General features: G+C 48.5%; 1 protein-coding gene across 1 annotated transcript in view; it reads left to right on the top strand.

Annotated features, from left to right (window-relative positions):
- Window positions 1-18,124, top strand: part of LOC142069400 (antigen WC1.1-like) — a 68,806-nt gene that overhangs the window by 43,080 nt on the left and 7,602 nt on the right. Inside the window, exons 7-12 of the mRNA XM_075120310.1 lie at window positions 6,068-6,382; window positions 7,364-7,678; window positions 9,853-9,915; window positions 10,002-10,316; window positions 12,117-12,152; window positions 13,777-13,914. Coding sequence (XP_074976411.1) covers window positions 6,068-6,382; window positions 7,364-7,678; window positions 9,853-9,915; window positions 10,002-10,316; window positions 12,117-12,152; window positions 13,777-13,914 — 1,182 coding nt within the window. The remainder of the gene's footprint in view (window positions 1-6,067; window positions 6,383-7,363; window positions 7,679-9,852; window positions 9,916-10,001; window positions 10,317-12,116; window positions 12,153-13,776; window positions 13,915-18,124) is intronic.

The raw sequence follows: 18,124 nt of genomic DNA, 5'->3' as shown, positions 1-18,124 counted from the left end.
TGTTGTTTATTTTAAGAACATTTTCACTGCAGATTTGACAAAATGCAAAGAAGGTACCAATATGAGATTTCTAATAAAAGCTACAGCACTCAACCCAAGGTTTAAGAATCTGAGGTGCCTTCCAAAATCTGAGAGGGACAAGGTGTGGAGCATGCTTTCAGAAGTCTTAAAAGAGTAACACTCTGATGCGGAAACTGCAGAACCCGAAGCACCAAAAAAGAAAATCAACCTTCTGCTGGTGGCATTTGACTCAGATGATGAAAATGAACAAGCGTTGTCCACACTGCTTTGGATTGTTATTGAGCAGAACCTGTCATCAGCTTGGACACATGTCCTCTGGAATAGTGGTTGAAGCATGAAGGAACTTATGACTCTTCAGTGCCTCTGGCACGTAAATATATTGCGATGCTGGCTACAAGAGTGCCAGGCAAATGCCTGTTCTCATTTTCAGATGACTTTGTAAATAAGAAGCTGGCAGCATTATCTCCTGCAAATGTAAAGAAACTTGTTTGTCCGAGCGATTGGCTGAACAAGAAGTAGGACTGAGTGGACTTGTAGGCTCTAATGTTTCATATTGTTTTATTTTTGAATGCAGTTTTTTTTTGTACATAAATCTACATTTGTAAGTTCAACTATCATAATAAAGAGATTGCACTTCAGTACTTGTATTAAGTGAATTGAAAAATTCATTTATTTTGGTTTTTACAGTTCAGATATTTGGAATAAAAAAATAAATATAAAGTGAGCACTGTAGACTTTCTATTCTGTGCTGTAATTGAAATCAATATATTTGAAAATGTAGAAAACATCCAAAATATTTAAATAAATGGTATTCTATTGTTGTTTAACAGAATGATAAATCCCAATTAATTTTTTTAATCACTTGACAGCACTATGGAAAACGCAAATTTATTTACAGAACATGAAAAATATTCACGGCCATTCATATTTGTGGGGAAAAGGATGACTTTCCAAGCAGCTCTAGTGTATGTAGTGGCTTCTTTATTTTAAAGTCTTAAAAAACCTGCTGTCTTGACTCAGAAAACAATAGTAAGAAAAGGAAGTCATATGCAACCTGTTTTGACCAAGGCTGCCATGGATAGTGGCTCTGGGCTAGATCCCCGAAGGGACTTGGGTGTTGCAAGGGCTGACTCCTAGGTGCCTTGCCATCAAATGGGATCCTCAGCCATGAGTCACGCACCCAGCTCCACGTACAATGCATGGGGAGAGTTAGGCACCAGAAGCCAGAAAGCTGAATAGGGAACCACCTAAATTTGTCAGTGAAATGCCAAGGAAGGGAGTAGGGCCTAGATATACAAAGTTATTTGGATGCCAAACTGCCATTGATCTATGCCTCAGGCCCCTGACATACAGTCAGAGGTAGGCACCTATCTCTGCTCAGGAATCTTAGTCATGAACCCACTCCTGGAGCTAGGCACATAAGCCAGGTCAGCTCTCTCATCTCCCCATTTTACACATGACCCAGTGGTTAAAGCACTCAACTGGGAGGTGGGAAATGCACATTCAATTCCTGCTCTGCCTGATTTGGAGCAGGGACATGAACACAGGGGAGTGCCCTAGTCATTATAGACTATGCTGGGGTGGGTCTCTTCTGCTGGAAATGTTCCACTTTGTACAAATAATCAGTCACTGAATAAAAAAAAAAGCTAGAGATTGATTCCAGCTGGTGGCCCGGGCACTCGCCTGGGATGTGGGAGGGTCAAGTCCCTGCTTCAATAAATATGTAATGATTTATTTATTAAGAGGCAGTTCGGAATCTATGTACCTTTGTGGATCTAACTCTCTGTCACTTAGGAAACACATCAAAGTTGCTGTTATAATGTGACCTTGTTAAGTCCTAATCTATAACTGTGCAATTTTTCTTCATTTAAAGGAAAAGAAGGAAAAAGGAAACCTTGATGAGATTTTTTTTTCATTGTTCTTGGTTGTACATGACTATTGTACAAGATAAGTCTGTTGTTCTTTTTGCTGGTATATGATTAACATTAAGGTTCCACAGTAAAGGTAAACAAGTAACATATTTTAACTATGTCCCTATATCATGCACTGTATGTTACTGCACTGATATTTTTCATGCCCATTCCAACTGCAGGGTAACTACAGCACATTAAGGGCCTATTTCCATTCCCACTGTGTCAGTGGGAGATTCACCGTTGATTTCAGCAGGGTAGAATTAGGCCCTAAGCGTCTGGGACTTGATTGGAGACACATGGAGCCCATTTGCCCATCTTCCCCTTTATCTGTAAAATAAATTGGTACCACTTTTCTCTAATGTTCTGGTACCGCCTGCCATGCTGTCTGGAGTGGCTCACCACTGTAAGAGACTATTTCAGGGCAGACTCAAAAAATAAGGGCAGATACCCCAAACTGGTGGTGTGTTCTTTCATTAGATTTCACCAAGTCAGTGACAAACAAACTCCAGGATCACTATTCAAGTCTCACTATGGAGTCACAGACCGCCTCTCCAGCCTAACCTGCCACCCAGACAAACTGAAAGTTGTGATAAAATGTCACTTAATCCTAATATCACACCACACCAAGTTTCTCCCAGTCCCAAGGGACCAGTCAGTCACCCCAGAACTTCCTCCAAAGATAACGCTGGCAGCCAGTTCTATAGTACATAACTAAAGGTTTATTAGCTAAGAAGAAAGAATGAGGGTTATTGAGAGGCTATAGCAGGTAAAATATAATAACAGGTAAATCAGTTTGTAACTCCAAATGGTGGCAGTGATGTAATAAACTGTCAGTTTCCCCAAAGTCTTTTACAGGGTGTCATGAGGTACTCCACTCACTGCCAGTCTGGCATCTCTTCCTGGTCACTCTGGGGATTAGCTCTTGAGGCCAACGACCCATCCACAGTTTGCACACCATCGCTCTCACTCTGGTCTGCAGTGCCTCTTCCTCCAGGACCCACAGCATCCTCTTTGTGACTTAGTCCTCCAGCTAGGTCACTCAGTGTTCCCCCTGACGGGATTCAGTCCATCAACAGTCCTAGGCTGTCTTCCCATTCACTGCCCTGGTGCCACTCCCTCAGTGGCTGGTAGGGGAACCCAGGCCTGCCCTCTTTTCTGGGATCCAGTCCAGAGACAGCTCAGCAGTTCTGGGCTTCCTCCCTCTGCCCACACTGCTCCTTCCCTGGACTGATTTAGTTGGGGTTGGTCCTGCTTTGAGCAGGGTGTTGGACTAGATGGCCTCCAACCCTAATCTTCTATGATTGTATGACTGCTTCCTATACTCTGGTTCCCCCCCTCACTCTGGGTGTGCCAGCCCCAAGAATCCTCCTCCCAGGGAATAACTACAGACTGTCTCCCTGCAGCCCCCAAACACTCCTCCCAGGGCATGACCGCTGTCTACCTTACTGCAGTCGTTCCCAACAGCCCCAACCCGGAGCCACCTTCCTGGCTTTATAGGTCCCACCTGTTCCTGAATAGGTGAGACTCTCTCTAACCAGCTGATTCCGGCCTAAACCTCCACCCTTTGCAGCGTAATTAGCTGATTGGGCCCACCTGGCCCAACCCAGCTCTTACAGGGCTAGTGTGGGGAGCTCACCCCATCACACAGGGCTACCCAGAATAACCCTGGGGATCTCTGTCTTCTCATTCAGTTCATAGAATCATGGAATATCAGGGTTGGAAGGGACCTCAGGAGGTAATCTAGTCCAACCACCTGCTCAAAGCAGGACCGATCCCCAATTAAATCATCCCAGCCAGGGCTTTGTCAAGCCTGACCTTAAAAACTTCTAAGGAAGGAGATTCTACCACCTCCCTAGGTAACGCATTCCAGGGTTTCACCACCCTCTTAGTGAAAAAGTTTTTCCTAATATCCAACCTAAACCTCCCCCACTGTAACTTGAGACCATTACTCTTTGTCCTGTCATCTTCTACCACTGAGAATAGTCTAGAACCATCCTCTTTGGAACCACCTCTCAGGTAGTTGAAAGCAGCTATCAAATCCCCCCTCATTCTTCTCTTCCGCAGACTAAACAAGCCCAGTTCCCTCAGCCTCTCCTCATAAGACATGTGTTCCAGACCCTTAATCATTTTTGTTGCCCTTCGCTGGACTCTCTCTAATTTTTCCACATCCTTCTTGTAGTGTGGGGCCCAAAACTGGACACAGTACTCCAGATGAGGCCTCACCAATGTCGAATAGAGGGGAACGATCACGTCCATCGATCTGCTGGCTATGCCCCTACTTATACAGTCCAAAATGCCATTGGCCTTCTTGGCAACAAGGGCACACTGTTGACTCATATCCAGCTTCTCGTCCATTGTCACCCCTAGGTCCTTTTCCGCAGAACTGCTGCCTAGCCATTCGGTCCCTAGTCTGTAGCGGTGCATTGGATTCTTCCGTCCTAAGTGCAGGAACCTGCACTTATCCTTGTTGAGCCTCATCAGATTTCTTTTGGCCCAATCCTCCAATTTGTCTAGGTCCCTCTGTATCCTAAGTTCTTTTTCTCTGTTAGAATCCAAACAGTCCAGAGATACAGGATCTTTCTTTGAATCCATATTTATATCTTCTTCTCAAATAAGAACATAAGAAAACAAGCTCACAGAAAGCAAGCTCACAATCTACCCCTGTGGGCTTTTCCTTTGATCCTACTGGGATCTGGGAAGTGGGTGGGCTTAAAGGATCCCCTCCCAGCCTAAGAGGGGGATCCACAGGACCTGGACACCAAATAAATCTGGGGGACAACTAATGAAATTAAAAGGACAGGAGTGTGGTCAAAGGGTCAAACGAAGGAAACCGGACAGGGACACCAAGCAGAGAACCCCGGAGAGCGCCCACTGCTTGTCAAAGGCATCAAGGGAGTCAGTGGATGCCGCCCAGAGGAACTCTGTCCGGAGGCGTGAACGGACCGAGGATCGGAAATAGGCCCCACAGTCACAGGAGACTCTATCGGCCAACCTCCTCACTCTGGCTTTATAGATGGCCATTTTAGCTAGGGCTAGAAGAAGGTTGACCAGGAGATCCTGTGACTTTGTGGGGCCGCAGATAGGGAGTGCATAAATAAGAAAGTGAGGGGAAAAGTGCAGCCAAAAACGTAATGAAATATTGGTGAGGAGCCGGAATAGGGGCTGCAGCCTGGCACACTCCAAATATATGTGTGCCAGGGTTTCCCTCATGTCGCAAAAGGGGCAGGTATAGGGGTGAACCGCACCAAGTACATGCCCGTGCTCACGGCTCTGTGAAGGAGCCGCCAACTGATATCCTGGGCGGGCCTCAGGACCAAGGTGGAATATAGGCTGGCCCACCGGGGCTTTTTCTTTGATGACAGGGAGTGAGAAATGCACTTAGATTTTTGACCTCAAACCTTCTTCATAATGGCTATTTCCTTTGAAATTAGCATTTTCTGTTAAAGTCCTTAAATCCTCCCCATTTCACAAAATTTATTTGATGTGTTATTTAGCTACACGTATATTTATCATGTAAATGTTTGGCATTACATTATGACAGGAATAGACACGCGGAAACAATACCCAGAACATTCCACTGGTTTTCATAAAGTTTAAATGTCTGAATACACACATATACATCTAACCATTACTTTAATCTACACAAGTGAACGGATCTAACTACACTCTAGCATGACCTGGTCAGTCAGTGTCACCCCCTCCCCATTCTGTAACAACTGAAAAGAATATTTGGTTTTGGGTAAATTAATTGCCTAATAATTCCTTGAACACCTTGATGCTTATCATTTAAGAGTTGTTTGAGAATATTCAAGAATTTGAGTAAGGGCTGTTTCCGCTAATGCTTAGTCTCACAAAAAGTTCTGACCCATGTGACGAGTCCCTTAAGGACTACTCCGATGAGTATGGAATTCAGAATTAGGCCCTTACACTCACATGCTGTTTATCAATAGTGCTCTGTAAAAAGTATTCCTTATTTCCTTACTCAGCTTTTCTCCTTTTCTGTGTTTCTTGTTAAAGACAGATTTTAAAAAGCATTTCAATATCTGAGCCATTGTAGCATCATCATTGATTTGCATGGAAGCTATTTAATAATCATCATATTGCATATTAACAGCTGGGATCTATCCCTGCAGGAAGCAGGCGGATCAGACTGGTGAATGGGGCAGGTCGCTGTGCTGGGAGAGTGGAGATTTATTATAATGGCAGCTGGGGGACAGTCTGTGATGATTTCTGGGATCTGTCAGACTCCGATGTCGTTTGCAAACAACTGGGATGTGGACGCGCCATCAATGCAACTCTGTCTGCTCATTACGGGCAAGGATCCGGGCAGATCTGGCTGGACGACGTGAACTGCTCTGGAAATGAATCCAATCTTTGGGACTGTCCTTCCAGGGGCTGGGGCCAGCACAACTGCAGACACAAAGAGGACGCGGGAGTTCTCTGCTCAGGTCTGGTCCGGGAATGCTCACGTGAGCCTGGTTACCAGGGGATTTAATGGAGGGGACAGACATTTGAGGAGAGCAGTGAGAAGGATAGAGCCTCTCCCTTACTGTCTTTTCTATAGGGTGTCCATACAGCATGTTTTGGCCAGGACACTCTCTTTTTTAAGCCTGCTCTGGCCGTCCCGACTGTTTTGGCAAAAATGGGCATTTCTCTCGTTTCCTCTTGCCAATGGATCACGAGTTGGGAAGAGCAAATTGGACACATACACAGTTTTGCCAAAAAAGTGGGATGCGCCCCCTAGCGGAGTGCGGAGGAACATGTGGGGGGAGGGGGGACAGTGGTAAAGCTAGCCCAACCCGGGAGGACAGCAGGGGTCTTCGGTCGCTGTGTGTGCAGGATGGAAGAATGGGGCCTCGCACTGTCTCCGCACGGGTGGGTGGCAGGGGGGCTCAGGCTGGCCCACGTGCTGAGGGGAAAGAGGAACCTCAGGCTGTCCCTGTGTAGGTGGGAGGTAGGGTAGGCTCAGGCTGGCCCCACCTGTGTGGGGGAGAGGAAGGGAGGTTTTGGGGTTGGGCCCCCTGTGGGGTGTTCCATTTTCCCTTTGAGAAAATATGGTCACTCTACTCTTCTACCTACCAACTGGGGTCATGATTAGATAGTCACCATTTCCCATCGGTTCCCACCCAGAAGTATTGGAGATATCGCAGCATTTCTCTAGTGTTGGCAGGGCAGTCACTGCTGTATTGCAGGTGTCTGTGTGTGTAACTGCTGGGAACTGGTGACTTTTCAGAGGTGACCATTGTATTTCTAATAGTCCCATGGTGTCCAGGAGAGTCTCTCATTCTTAGAGTGATTCTCTCTGCACTTGCTCCTGCAGAATGATGTGGCTATACTTTGGGATGAGCAATCGCTGGGATTTCACTCTTCACCCCAGTTCATTTCAGAATCAGACGATTTAAATTCCCTTTTTGTGCACTTCCTTCTAGAATTCACGGATTTGAGGCTGGTGAGCGACAGTGATTGTGCTGGGCGGCTGGAAGTTTTCTACAATGGGACGTGGGGCAGTGTTTGCTCCAATCAGATGTCTGGAGTCACCCCAGCAATTGTCTGCAAACAGCTGAACTGTGGGGATGGAGGGCAGGTTGCAAGAGACTTTGCATATGGAGTAGGTTCTGGTCCCACATGGCTGGACCATGTTGCATGCAGTGAGCAGCACAGGTCCCTTTGGCAGTGCCCGTCAGGCATATGGAAACAGCAGTCCTGTGATAACCGAGCAGAAGAGACCCATATTTCTTGCCGTGGTAATTCTGAAACTCTGTGCACACACATGCACACACCCACTCCATCTTTTACTCATTGAAAGGGTGTGATAGAAATTTTGAATGTATTTACTTTTCAGTAGAGACAGTTTTACATTCACAGTAGTGACAGACATATTTTCATTGTCAATTCTCAATACAGCACCTGGAAAACAAAATGGGAGTTATTCATACAAGCTGTGTGTTACACGGTGCAATCACCTAGTGAGAGCCTACTAATGCCCATAGGCACGGGAACTTGGGGTGCAAGGGGTTAATCAGTTTGCGTGGGGTCCTGGCTGCCGGCCCCGCACTCCACTGCTGGTCCCAGACACGGGGTCCTGCTGTTAGCCCCGCAAGGTGTGGTCCCAGCCTGAGTCACCTTACCCCGATCCACAGCTCAGTCCTGGCCCCAACTCGGGGGAGAGGGTGCACAGACAGGGTAAGAAGGGGCAAGGTAAAAAGTTTGGGGACCGGACTTTCAGCACCCCAACTGTAAAAATTGTTCCAGCACCACTGCAAATGCCTCCCATTAGCGAGCATCATTTGGGAATCTCTGTGGCTGTACTTTTGGGATGAACAATCAGAGATGGGCCCAAAGTCAGTGAACAGGACGTGAGTGGTCATGCTGAGTGGTTGGAGCAGGAGTCATATCCAGTGGTTAGAGCAGGAGCTGGTAGCCAGAAATTGGAGCCAAGGGTCAGAGCCAGAGGCCAGAGCCAAAGGCAGAAATCGGAGCTCAGGGTCAGGACCAGGTTACCTGGAGCAAGGCAAGGGGTAAGTCTGGGGTCAAGGCAACAGTATGACAGTGAACAAGACAGGAAAATGAGATATCTTAGCTGTGGGAAATGCTCTGAGCAGTTGCTGAATGCTGGTGTGGCTGCTGGACTCAAGAGCTGGACTGCTGACCAATCAGGCAGTATGACCAGTCAGGCAGCCTGATACAGTCCAGCTGCGCTCGTTAAGTAGCCTGGAGACTAGCTCTGCTGCAGCCCCTGCTTCCTGACACCCAGGCTGTGAAATCTGGGTCAGGATCAGAATTCCCAAAAGGTGGGTCTGTGAGTATAGGGGAGAGTTTGTTTCAGATCTAAAGTCTCATTTAGTCCTTGTAACCGAGGCGCAGACTCACCAGTGGCACCTGCTGCTGGTTGTCCTTGGGATTTAGCGTTCCAGCCGCCGGAGCATCCTCTTCAGGCTGGTGTCTCGCCTTGCTGCTGGCTCCGGTGTCCCTTCCAGGACCCTGGTGCCCCTTTCACTGGGTGCTGCCCCCTGGCGGTACCCCACATTTCTGGGTATCTCCCTCCCAGGGATGCCCCCTCACCCACTATCCCTACCTCACCTCAGTCGTAGGCTCCTGCTACTCACCAGCTAGCCCCTGCATCCTGAGGCAGACTGCAGTATGAGCCACTCATCACCGGCAAGGTTGGGTTTGGACCTGCTGCCTACCCGTGGCTGCCCCTGAAACCCCCGTACCTAATAGACCTTACCAGGCCCGCTGCCTGGGGCTTTCCTCGGCTGGAGCTCCCCAGCTCCCTTGGCCTTTCCCCAATCCTGCTCCAAACTAGGTCCTCTATTCAGGTCTTTGCAGCCAGGTCCCTCCATCTCAGAGCTAGAGGAACCTAGAGAGTGCTCTCTCTTGGCTTCTGGCTCACTGCCTTTAGAGAGCCAGCTGGGCCCTGATTGGGGCGTGGTCCCCAGCTGCCACCACTTCCCCCAGTCAGCTGGGGTTTTACTTCCTTCCCCAGCCCCAGCCCTCTGCAGGGCTTTTCCAATTCCTTCAGGGCTGGAGCGGGTGCCCACTTCCCATTACCCAATAGGTACAGTCCTCAATTCTAATACCACCATTTCTTGTCTCTGGATCCTCACAATAATGTGGGTGTGTTTCAGCTGACAGATCTGTTTACCTTCAAACAGGGTCAAGAGCAGCTATACACAGGGTGGATGGAACAGACTCAGATACCCACAAACGCGCACACACCAGCAGCGAGCTGAATAAAGATTTCAACATCCAGAGAATCCACTGAGGAACGAATCCATTAGCTATGAAACAAAATAGATTTTAGATTTAAGTTTATAAAATTGCTGAAATTTAGGGGTTTAATATACAGATAAGCCCTACTCTCTCCTACATCATACACTCTTCTCGGTCCGTTCACTTAATCATTTTCTCTGCATAGGAGAAAAAGAGAAACCACCTCAGACCCTGTTTGCCAACTGCCCGAACTCGACAAGCTGCACAGGTATCTCTGCTTCTCACTGTCTCCCTCTTGGTCCCGAAGGACTTTCCCAGCTGTCCCAGTAACATGTGAGGTTTCTGCATTTCCAGACCAGGAGAAGTTACGCGTCGTGGGAGGAGAGGACAGATGCTCGGGGAGAGTGGAGGTTTGGTACCGTGGCTCCTGGGGAACAGTTTGTGATGACTCCTGGGACATGGCGGATGCTAACGTTGTGTGTAAACAACTGGGCTGTGGATCTGCTGTACCAGTCCCAGGCGAGGCTGCATTCGGTGAGGGGACTGGTCCCATCTGGGTAGAAACGTTGAATTGCAGAGGGACGGAGTCATCTCTCTGGGACTGTCCTGCTAAGCCCTGGGGTGAGAGCAACTGTGGTCACAAGGAAGATGTTGCAGTGAATTGCTCAGGTGAGTGACAGGAGATGTTTCTGCTACATGCTGTAATTTTCTGGAAGGAGGATGGGTCCAATTACCTGCCCGCCCTTGGTCACAGGCCAGGCCCTCCCATCTCCTGTGTGCAGAAGCATCATGGATGCTGTGGGGTGGAAGCTTTGTGGGGCCATATTGGCTTAGACACCATAGAATCATAGAATATAAGGGTTGGAAGGGACCCCAGAAGGTCATCTAGTCCAACCCCCTGCTCGAAGCAGGACCAAATCCCAGTTAAATCATCCCAGCCAGGGCTTTGTCAAGCCTGACCTTAAAAACCTCTAAGGAAGGAGATTCTACCACCTCCCTAGGTAACGCATTCCAGTGTTTCACCACCCTCTTAGTGAAAAAGTTTTTCCTAATATCCAATCTAAACCTCCCCCACTGCAACTTGAGACCATTACTCCTCGTTCTGTCATCTGCTACCATTGAGAACAGTCTAGAGCCATCCTCTTTGGAACCCCCTTTCAGGTAGTTGAAAGCAGCTATCAAATCCCCCCTCATTCTTCTCTTCTGCAGGCTAAACAATCCCAGCTCCCTCAGCCTCTCCTCATAACTCATGTGTTCCAGACCCCTAATCATTTTTGTTGCCCTTCGCTGGACTCTCTCCAATTTATCCACATCCTTCTTGAAGTGTGGGGCCCAAAACTGGACACAGTACTCCAGATGAGGCCTCACCAATGTCGAATAGAGGGGAACGATCACGTCCCTCGATCTGCTCGCTATGCCCCTACTTATACATCCCAAAATGCCATTGGCCTTCTTGGCAACAAGGGCACACTGCTGACTCATATCCAGCTTCTCGTCCACTGTCACCCCTAGGTCCTTTTCCGCAGAACTGCTGCCTAGCCATTCGGTCCCTAGTCTGTAGCGGTGCATGGGATTCTTCCATCCTAAGTGCAGGACCCTGCACTTATCCTTATTGAACCTCATCAGATTTCTTTTGGCCCAATCCTCCAATTTGTCTAGGTCCTTCTGTATCCTATCCCTCCCCTCCAGCGTATCTACCACTCCTCCCAGTTTAGTATCATCCGCAAATTTGCTGAGAGTGCAATCCACACCATCCTCCAGATCATTTATGAAGATATTGAACAAAACCGGCCCCAGGACCGACCCTTGGGGCACTCCACTTGATACCGGCTGCCAACTAGACATGGAGCCATTGATAACTACCCGTTGAGCCCGACAATCTAGCCAGCTTTCTACCCACCTTATAGTGCATTCTTCCAGCCCATACTTCCTTAACTTGCTGACAAGAATACTGTGGGAGACCGTGTCAAAAGCTTTGCTAAAGTCAAGAAACAATACATCCACTGCTTTCCCTTCATCCACAGAACCAGTAATCTCATCATAAAAGGCGATTAGATTAGTCAGGCATGACCTTCCCTTGGTGAATCCATGCTGGCTGTTCCTGATCACTTTCCTCTCATGCAAGTGCTTCAGGATTGATTCTTTGAGGACCTGCTCCATGATTTTTCCAGGGACTGAGGTGAGGCTGACTGGCCTGTAGTTCCCAGGATCCTCCTTCTTCCCTTTTTTAAAGATTGGCACTACATCAGCCCACATAACCCCTGCGTCCATCACAGACCCCAGTGTGCTGGTTTGTTACTAGTCAGCATAGGGGGACGTGGGCCCTAAATCACTAACATACAGACCCTGTGCTGCTCTGAGGGAGTTTGTAGAAGTGATGTCTGGAGATCTGAGGGGGACGCTACCCAGTGACAAACACATCAGCTCCCCCTCGCTCCAGACTCCAACTCTCCTCCCTTTCCTTTGCAGGTGTGACAGAGACGACAGCATCACTGAGTAGAACAGGTAAAACATCCCCCGCTCCCATCAAGAGTTAAAATTTACCTGGTGCTGGGTCACAGAGGATGAGCTGCAAGCTGTAGCCTATGGACAGGAGCTCCTTGCCATGAGTAAGCAGGGGAATGGTCCCACTATTGTGGGGAACTTTCCTGCTTATACAGTAACCCAGTGAAATGGGCTAGTGAAGGGATCTGAGTCCTCGCTCCCCCTTCCTTTACCCAGAGGCCTGCCTGACGTCAAGGGCTCCCCTTCCACGCTCCTGTCTGGCAGAGTCCTTGTAACCCCGACAGGGCTGGGCCCAGGATTCCTGGGGGGTCGACCCCCAACCCTGTCGTGGTCACTTAGGGCAGGGGCTAAGGTGTCCCCACTCCCAGATGCTCTCTCTGCACTGGATGCTTCCCTGACCCACTGATTATTACATGCAGTTCAAAGGAAATACAGTGTATTAAACTGCAATCGATTTTAAAAAATAAGAAAAAAGTGGGAAAGGTTAAAGGAAAACACGTCACCCTGCACTGTGGCACGGGGATGTCACAACCAGCGTCTCTGGACTGTAAGGAAAGTTCAGTCTGTTCCTCACACGTCCCAGGCCTCCTGCCCAGGCCCTGGCTGTGCTGCAGGGATACTGCGGGTCAGACACTTGCTCTGGGGGTGGTCACACACCTTCAGGCTGAAGGTGGCAGGACCCTTCTTCCCAGTATCGCCCCCGCCCAGTCGGGGTTACGATCCCCCTCCAAGTCTGGCCTGCCAGGCCTCTTGGCTGGGGGCGTCTCCCTGCTCTGGGCCCGCTGTCCAGGGTCCCCCTCGCTCTCCTCAGCTCCTCACCGCGCCTGGCTTCAGACTGCTCCAGCCCCAGCCCCAGCTCCTGCTCCTGCTCCTGCTCCCCTCTGCCTCAGCGCTGCTGCTGCTCTGCCTCCAGCTCCCTGGGCTGCTTTTTCCGGCCCCTCCGGATCTGGTTGCTGCAGCTCTGCTCCCAGCACAGGTCTCCTGTGACTCTGCTCCCAGCACTGACCTGCTCCCCCGGGCTACTGCTCTGGTTCTCTCTGGATCTGGCGCGGCTCTGCTCCGCAGCTCAGCTCAGGCCCCTGCTCTCTCCATAGCTCGGCCCCACTCTGTCTGACCCAGGCAATCCAGCTCACAGGGAGGACAGGACCCACCTTGTCCTCCTGACTCCCTGATTAGCCTGCCCGCCCTGTCAGTCAGGCTGACTTGGGGCATTGGCCTCTCCCCATTGTTCCTGGGGACTGTCAGTCTCAGGGTCCTGCTTTCCTATCAATCCTTCCCCTTCCTTCTGGTCCTGGGAGCTAGCCAACTGAAACACTCCCACCGAGTTTTAGTAAGGGGCCAACAGTCCCCTTACACATGGCCTGTGAAATCTAGGGGCGAATGACACCTGGGTGGGAGCTGCAGGCTGTGCTGAGCCAGAGGATTCCTGTCTGCTGGCTCCAGCTGACAGGGCAGGGCCCATGATTTAAACAGCAGCCTGTGAGCTGCCCCCATGGCACACAGACTGTGTCCCAGCCCGTTACCCTGCTGTCCTGGGCCGTGCAATGAGTGACTGGGGAGATCCCTGGGCCTCCCGGACTCCCACAGGATAATCTCTCCCTCTTCCATGTTCATTTCCATCCAGCTCCCCCGCGCCGCCCTCCGACCGACAGTGGGAGAGTCACGGTGCCCGTGGTCATCTGCATTATCCTGGGAGCCCTGCTCTGCCTGGTCTTAATCATCTTGGGGGCGCAGGTGCGAAGTGCCAGGGCAGAGCGCAGAGGTGGGTCCTGCTTGGTGTCACTGTGTGAAATGCCTCTGAAATAGCAGGTGGAGCTGTGCCTAAGGGGGGTGGGGCGTTGGCAGTGTAGTGGAAGGTTAAATTGTATTATACTGTTCAGCCACGAAGTGGTGTTGCATGTAACAACTTACATTCGCTAACCTCAGCCATGCCTGGCAGAGCATTAAGGGATCTTATTGTGAACACATCTGTTGAGTATCTCTCCGGAAAGGAAGCTCTGTAGCCAGTCCATGTCTGGTACAGAAGCCTGACCTGCTTATAGCAGCCTTGCCACCTACCATGTTCAAGGTGTATGTGACATGGTGTCCAAAGTTAAGCAGTGCCAGAGGAGAAGAAAAACAGAAGGAAGAGAGCAACAGAAGTTGCAGACAGAAGGAGGAGCAATGAAGGATGCAGACAGGAAAAAAAAGCAACACAGGTTGCAGGATTTCATCAACATCTCCCTCTTCATTGCCTCAGAGAACTTCAGCTTTGACAAACCTTCACAATTGACAGACTAGAAGCAGCATTTTGCAAGATTTCAAATTGCTACAAAACTCCATAAGGAAACTGAAGCTATACAGGTATGGTGTTTACTTTGTGCTATTTGGAAGCGAGCAGAGCATTTCTTTCAACCTTTGATTTTCCTGAAGACAGGCACAAAGATGACTACGAAAGGGTTCTGGCTTTGTTTGATGCGTACTTTATACACTGGAACCTCAAAGTTACAGAACTGACCAGTGAAGCACAGACCTCATTTGGAACTGGAAGTACGCAACCAGGCAGCACCAGACACCAAAAAGAGAAAGAAAAAAAAAAAAGGAAATACAGTACAGTAGTGTCTTAAATGTAAATGACTAAAAACATTAAAGGGAAAGGTTTAAAAAAGATTTGACAAGGTAAAGAAACTGTTTCTGTGTTTGTTTCATTTAAATTAAGATGGTTAAAAGCAGCATTTTTCTTCTGCATAGTAAAGTGTCAAAGCTGTATTAAGTCAATGTTCAGTTGTAAACTTTTGAAAGTACAACCATAACATTTTGTTCTGAGTTATGAATGTTTCAGAGTTATGAACAACCTCTATTCAAACGTGTTTGTAATTTTGAGGTTCTACTGTACCCTCAGAGAAAAGTGGTTTATGAAAGGGCATGTTTTCACCAGAGAATTTAAGGACTAGGGGAAAATGTTGAATAGTTTATAAGAGCTCTGCATGCCTTGGCTGAAAACTGTGATTCAGAAACAGCAAATATGAAAACATCAGAGAGAGGCTGGTTATTGGGTTAACAGATAAAAATCCTTCACAGGACCTACAATTCAAAACAGACTTCACCCTACACACTGCTGTTCAAATGGATTAGAAGCTGTTAACAAACGCAGCCTGAATGAAACAAGTTAATACCATAAAACTGGTGAGGTAAAAAGGGAGAACTCCCTGGCTAAGAGGAACAAATTCCACTCAAACATTCAGGATATATTAAATGCACGAAACATGGACGTTTTGCAGTTGTTTGCCACATGAACGCAGTCAGGGAATTGATTCATATTCCAGACAGACAATCAAGAGCTATTGTGTCTTGGATCTATCCTGTGTGAAGATACAGAGCCTGCCTGGAGAGTGAAACTGATCATTCAGAGAAACACTATGGACTTTAAAATGGACTTAGGAGGAGATGTAACAGTCATCTCAGAAGGGCCTTACAATCACCTTCAACCCCTCCCAGAGATGAAGTTACCTGCCACAGCTCTGACTAACACTGGAGGCATTCTGAATTGCATGGGACAGTTCACCACAGAAATCTCTTTCAAAGAGAAAAACTTCTCATTCAGAGTGCATGTGATCAAAGACAAACAGCGTTCTCTACCTCAGTGTGGCAGCCATGATGGGCCTCATGAGAAAAGCAGAAGAACTTGAAAGGGGGATATTTGAAAGGAGACCCAGTACAAATAAACTCAAGATAAAATGCTGGAGCATACAGTGTACCTCAGAAAGAACAATCAACAGAGCAAATTCTACAGATGGCAGATGGAGAACAAGAGGAAGAAAACTCAGAGATTCCAAACAGGCCTCAGGCAGTCATTGCTACTGATGGAAAGCCAGATGACCAAATTGTTACATGTTTGGGTTGGGTAATTAGAAAACTAGTACCACTGAGAAATGTTAGGGCTTTTTCCCTCACCCCTCTCTTTGTTCTTATCACGCAAACAGAAAGCAGAAGACCATAGTCCAGGTGCAGGCAGTGCAATGTTTAGTGGGGTTAATCAGGCAAGCATATCCATAGCTCTGTATGCCACAGAGTTTTCCCTGTCCTTTTTCCTACCTTCTTTTTCTTAGCAGGTTTAATTATATCCCTTGGTCCCACCCCTTACAATTTATGGTCATGTTCCGTTTTGGAGGATCGTAGTATGGGGACTTCGATACCACCTCTTTTGTACCCTACAGGTGGGGTAAGGAGTAAGGTTATGTTTCAGCCAGGGTCACCTTTTCTCTGGCTTTTTAGTGTTTCTTATGTTTGCCCATCCCCCCTTGCCCCTCCCATCTGGTTGCTTGACCTTGCCTTGAGATAAGGGTCGAGGCAGTCTTCAAGTGTACACTTCTATATTAAACTCCCACCATACCCAGCAAGACTTTAACTCTTTTCCTTATTTCTTTTCATTGTGCTATAAACCCCATCTGGAAGCAATACACAGTGTTTTCATTCTTTATTCATACATATTCGTAAGGAGGATATAAAAGTATCAAAAGTCAAACCCAAAATTTTATCCAAGGCTAAGAGACAGACCTATATACTAACAAGAGACACTTAATAGACTGATCTGTGCTAAACTATAAAGATACCATGATAACATAAATGTTGTAAATGGTAGGAATGTAGAACGCAAAGGGGGAGACGTAATGGAAGGCTAAATTCAGCCACTAGGTGACACTGTGTGTAATATACCTTGTTTAAACTAACTTCAGCCATACCTGTCGGAGTATTAAGGTATCTTACGGTGAACACATCTGGTGTGTACCTCTCTTGCACAGAAGCTCTGTAGCCAGTGCATGTCTGGTACAGAAGTCTGGCCTGCTAGTAGCAGCCCTGTAACCTGCACAAGGTGTACATGTCAGGGAAAGCTTTGTGGGGATCCAGGGACCATCTTAAGTCCTGTCATATCTAATATCTTCAGCTATGATCTGGCCATGGAAATGAACAGCACAGCAGTGACACTTGCAGATGACAATACATTGAGAGGAGTTGAAACTAGTGGGAATGACAGAGAAATAATACAAAGGGGAAATGCAGTGGTCGCTTGCTCTCAAGTGGAGAGGGAGCCCGCTCCCTCTCACTATGTCAGGCAGCAGCACTCAGGCTCGGGTCCCACTTGCTGGGCCGATCTGTAAGAAGTCTAGAGTTGGCAGCGTCCTGTCAGAGCTGCCGCCAATCAAGAGTCTAGAGCCCTGGAGTTCTAGGCGGGGTGGAGTATAAACAGTCTTTAGTCCACAGCATCCTGGCTGGGACAGCCAGCAGTTCATGGTTGATAAGGGAAGCTGTGGCCCTCTGGGCAGGGCAGAGTGGGAAGCAGGTTTTGCCTAAGCCTCTTGGCTAAGGTAGGCAGCAAAGACACAGTCTGGGGCTCTGGCTCTTTGGGTGGGGAAGAGCAGGGAGCACGAAACAGTCTAGGGATTCAGGCCCTCAGGCAGGGCAGAGCACCAAACAGACAGTTTTGATGACCTGGCTCTGGCAGACAGCAGACCTCTTGGCCTAACGTGGTAGGCTGCCACCCCAGGGATGGGATTGGCAGCAGGGGATGAGGGGACCTTGGCGCACCCTACTCCACTGCGTCCCAGCCCGGGGCCCTAACAGCGGAGGATTGTTCCGCCACTGGGTCAGCAGGGATCCAGCTAAAACATGTTGACTTGGGTTTTGACAGTGTAACGGGACCAAAGTCCAGTTTCCTTGGTCTACTTCCTACCAGCGTCTGGGTGAGGGGTTCCATAGTGCCCGGGTCCTTGGTCTCGTCGGGGTACTTGGCCGATGGCAGTGCCGGCAATTTCTCTCCAGGGTCAGTCTCCTTTGGGGACAGGATGCTGCCTAGTGCAGGTCCAGCTCCAGAATTCTGCAGCAGGCTGGAGACTTCTGTCTCCTTTCCTGGCTCCCACTCCAATGAGATGCAAGGCCCTCCCTTTATACTTCCTGTCCTGCCCTGGTAATTCCGGCGACGGGGGCAGGGCAGA

This window comes from Caretta caretta, chromosome 1 (assembly GCF_965140235.1).
Source record: "Caretta caretta isolate rCarCar2 chromosome 1, rCarCar1.hap1, whole genome shotgun sequence".
Classification (NCBI taxonomy): Eukaryota; Metazoa; Chordata; order Testudines; family Cheloniidae; genus Caretta; species Caretta caretta.
This window is presented reverse-complemented; position numbering and strand designations above follow the sequence as displayed.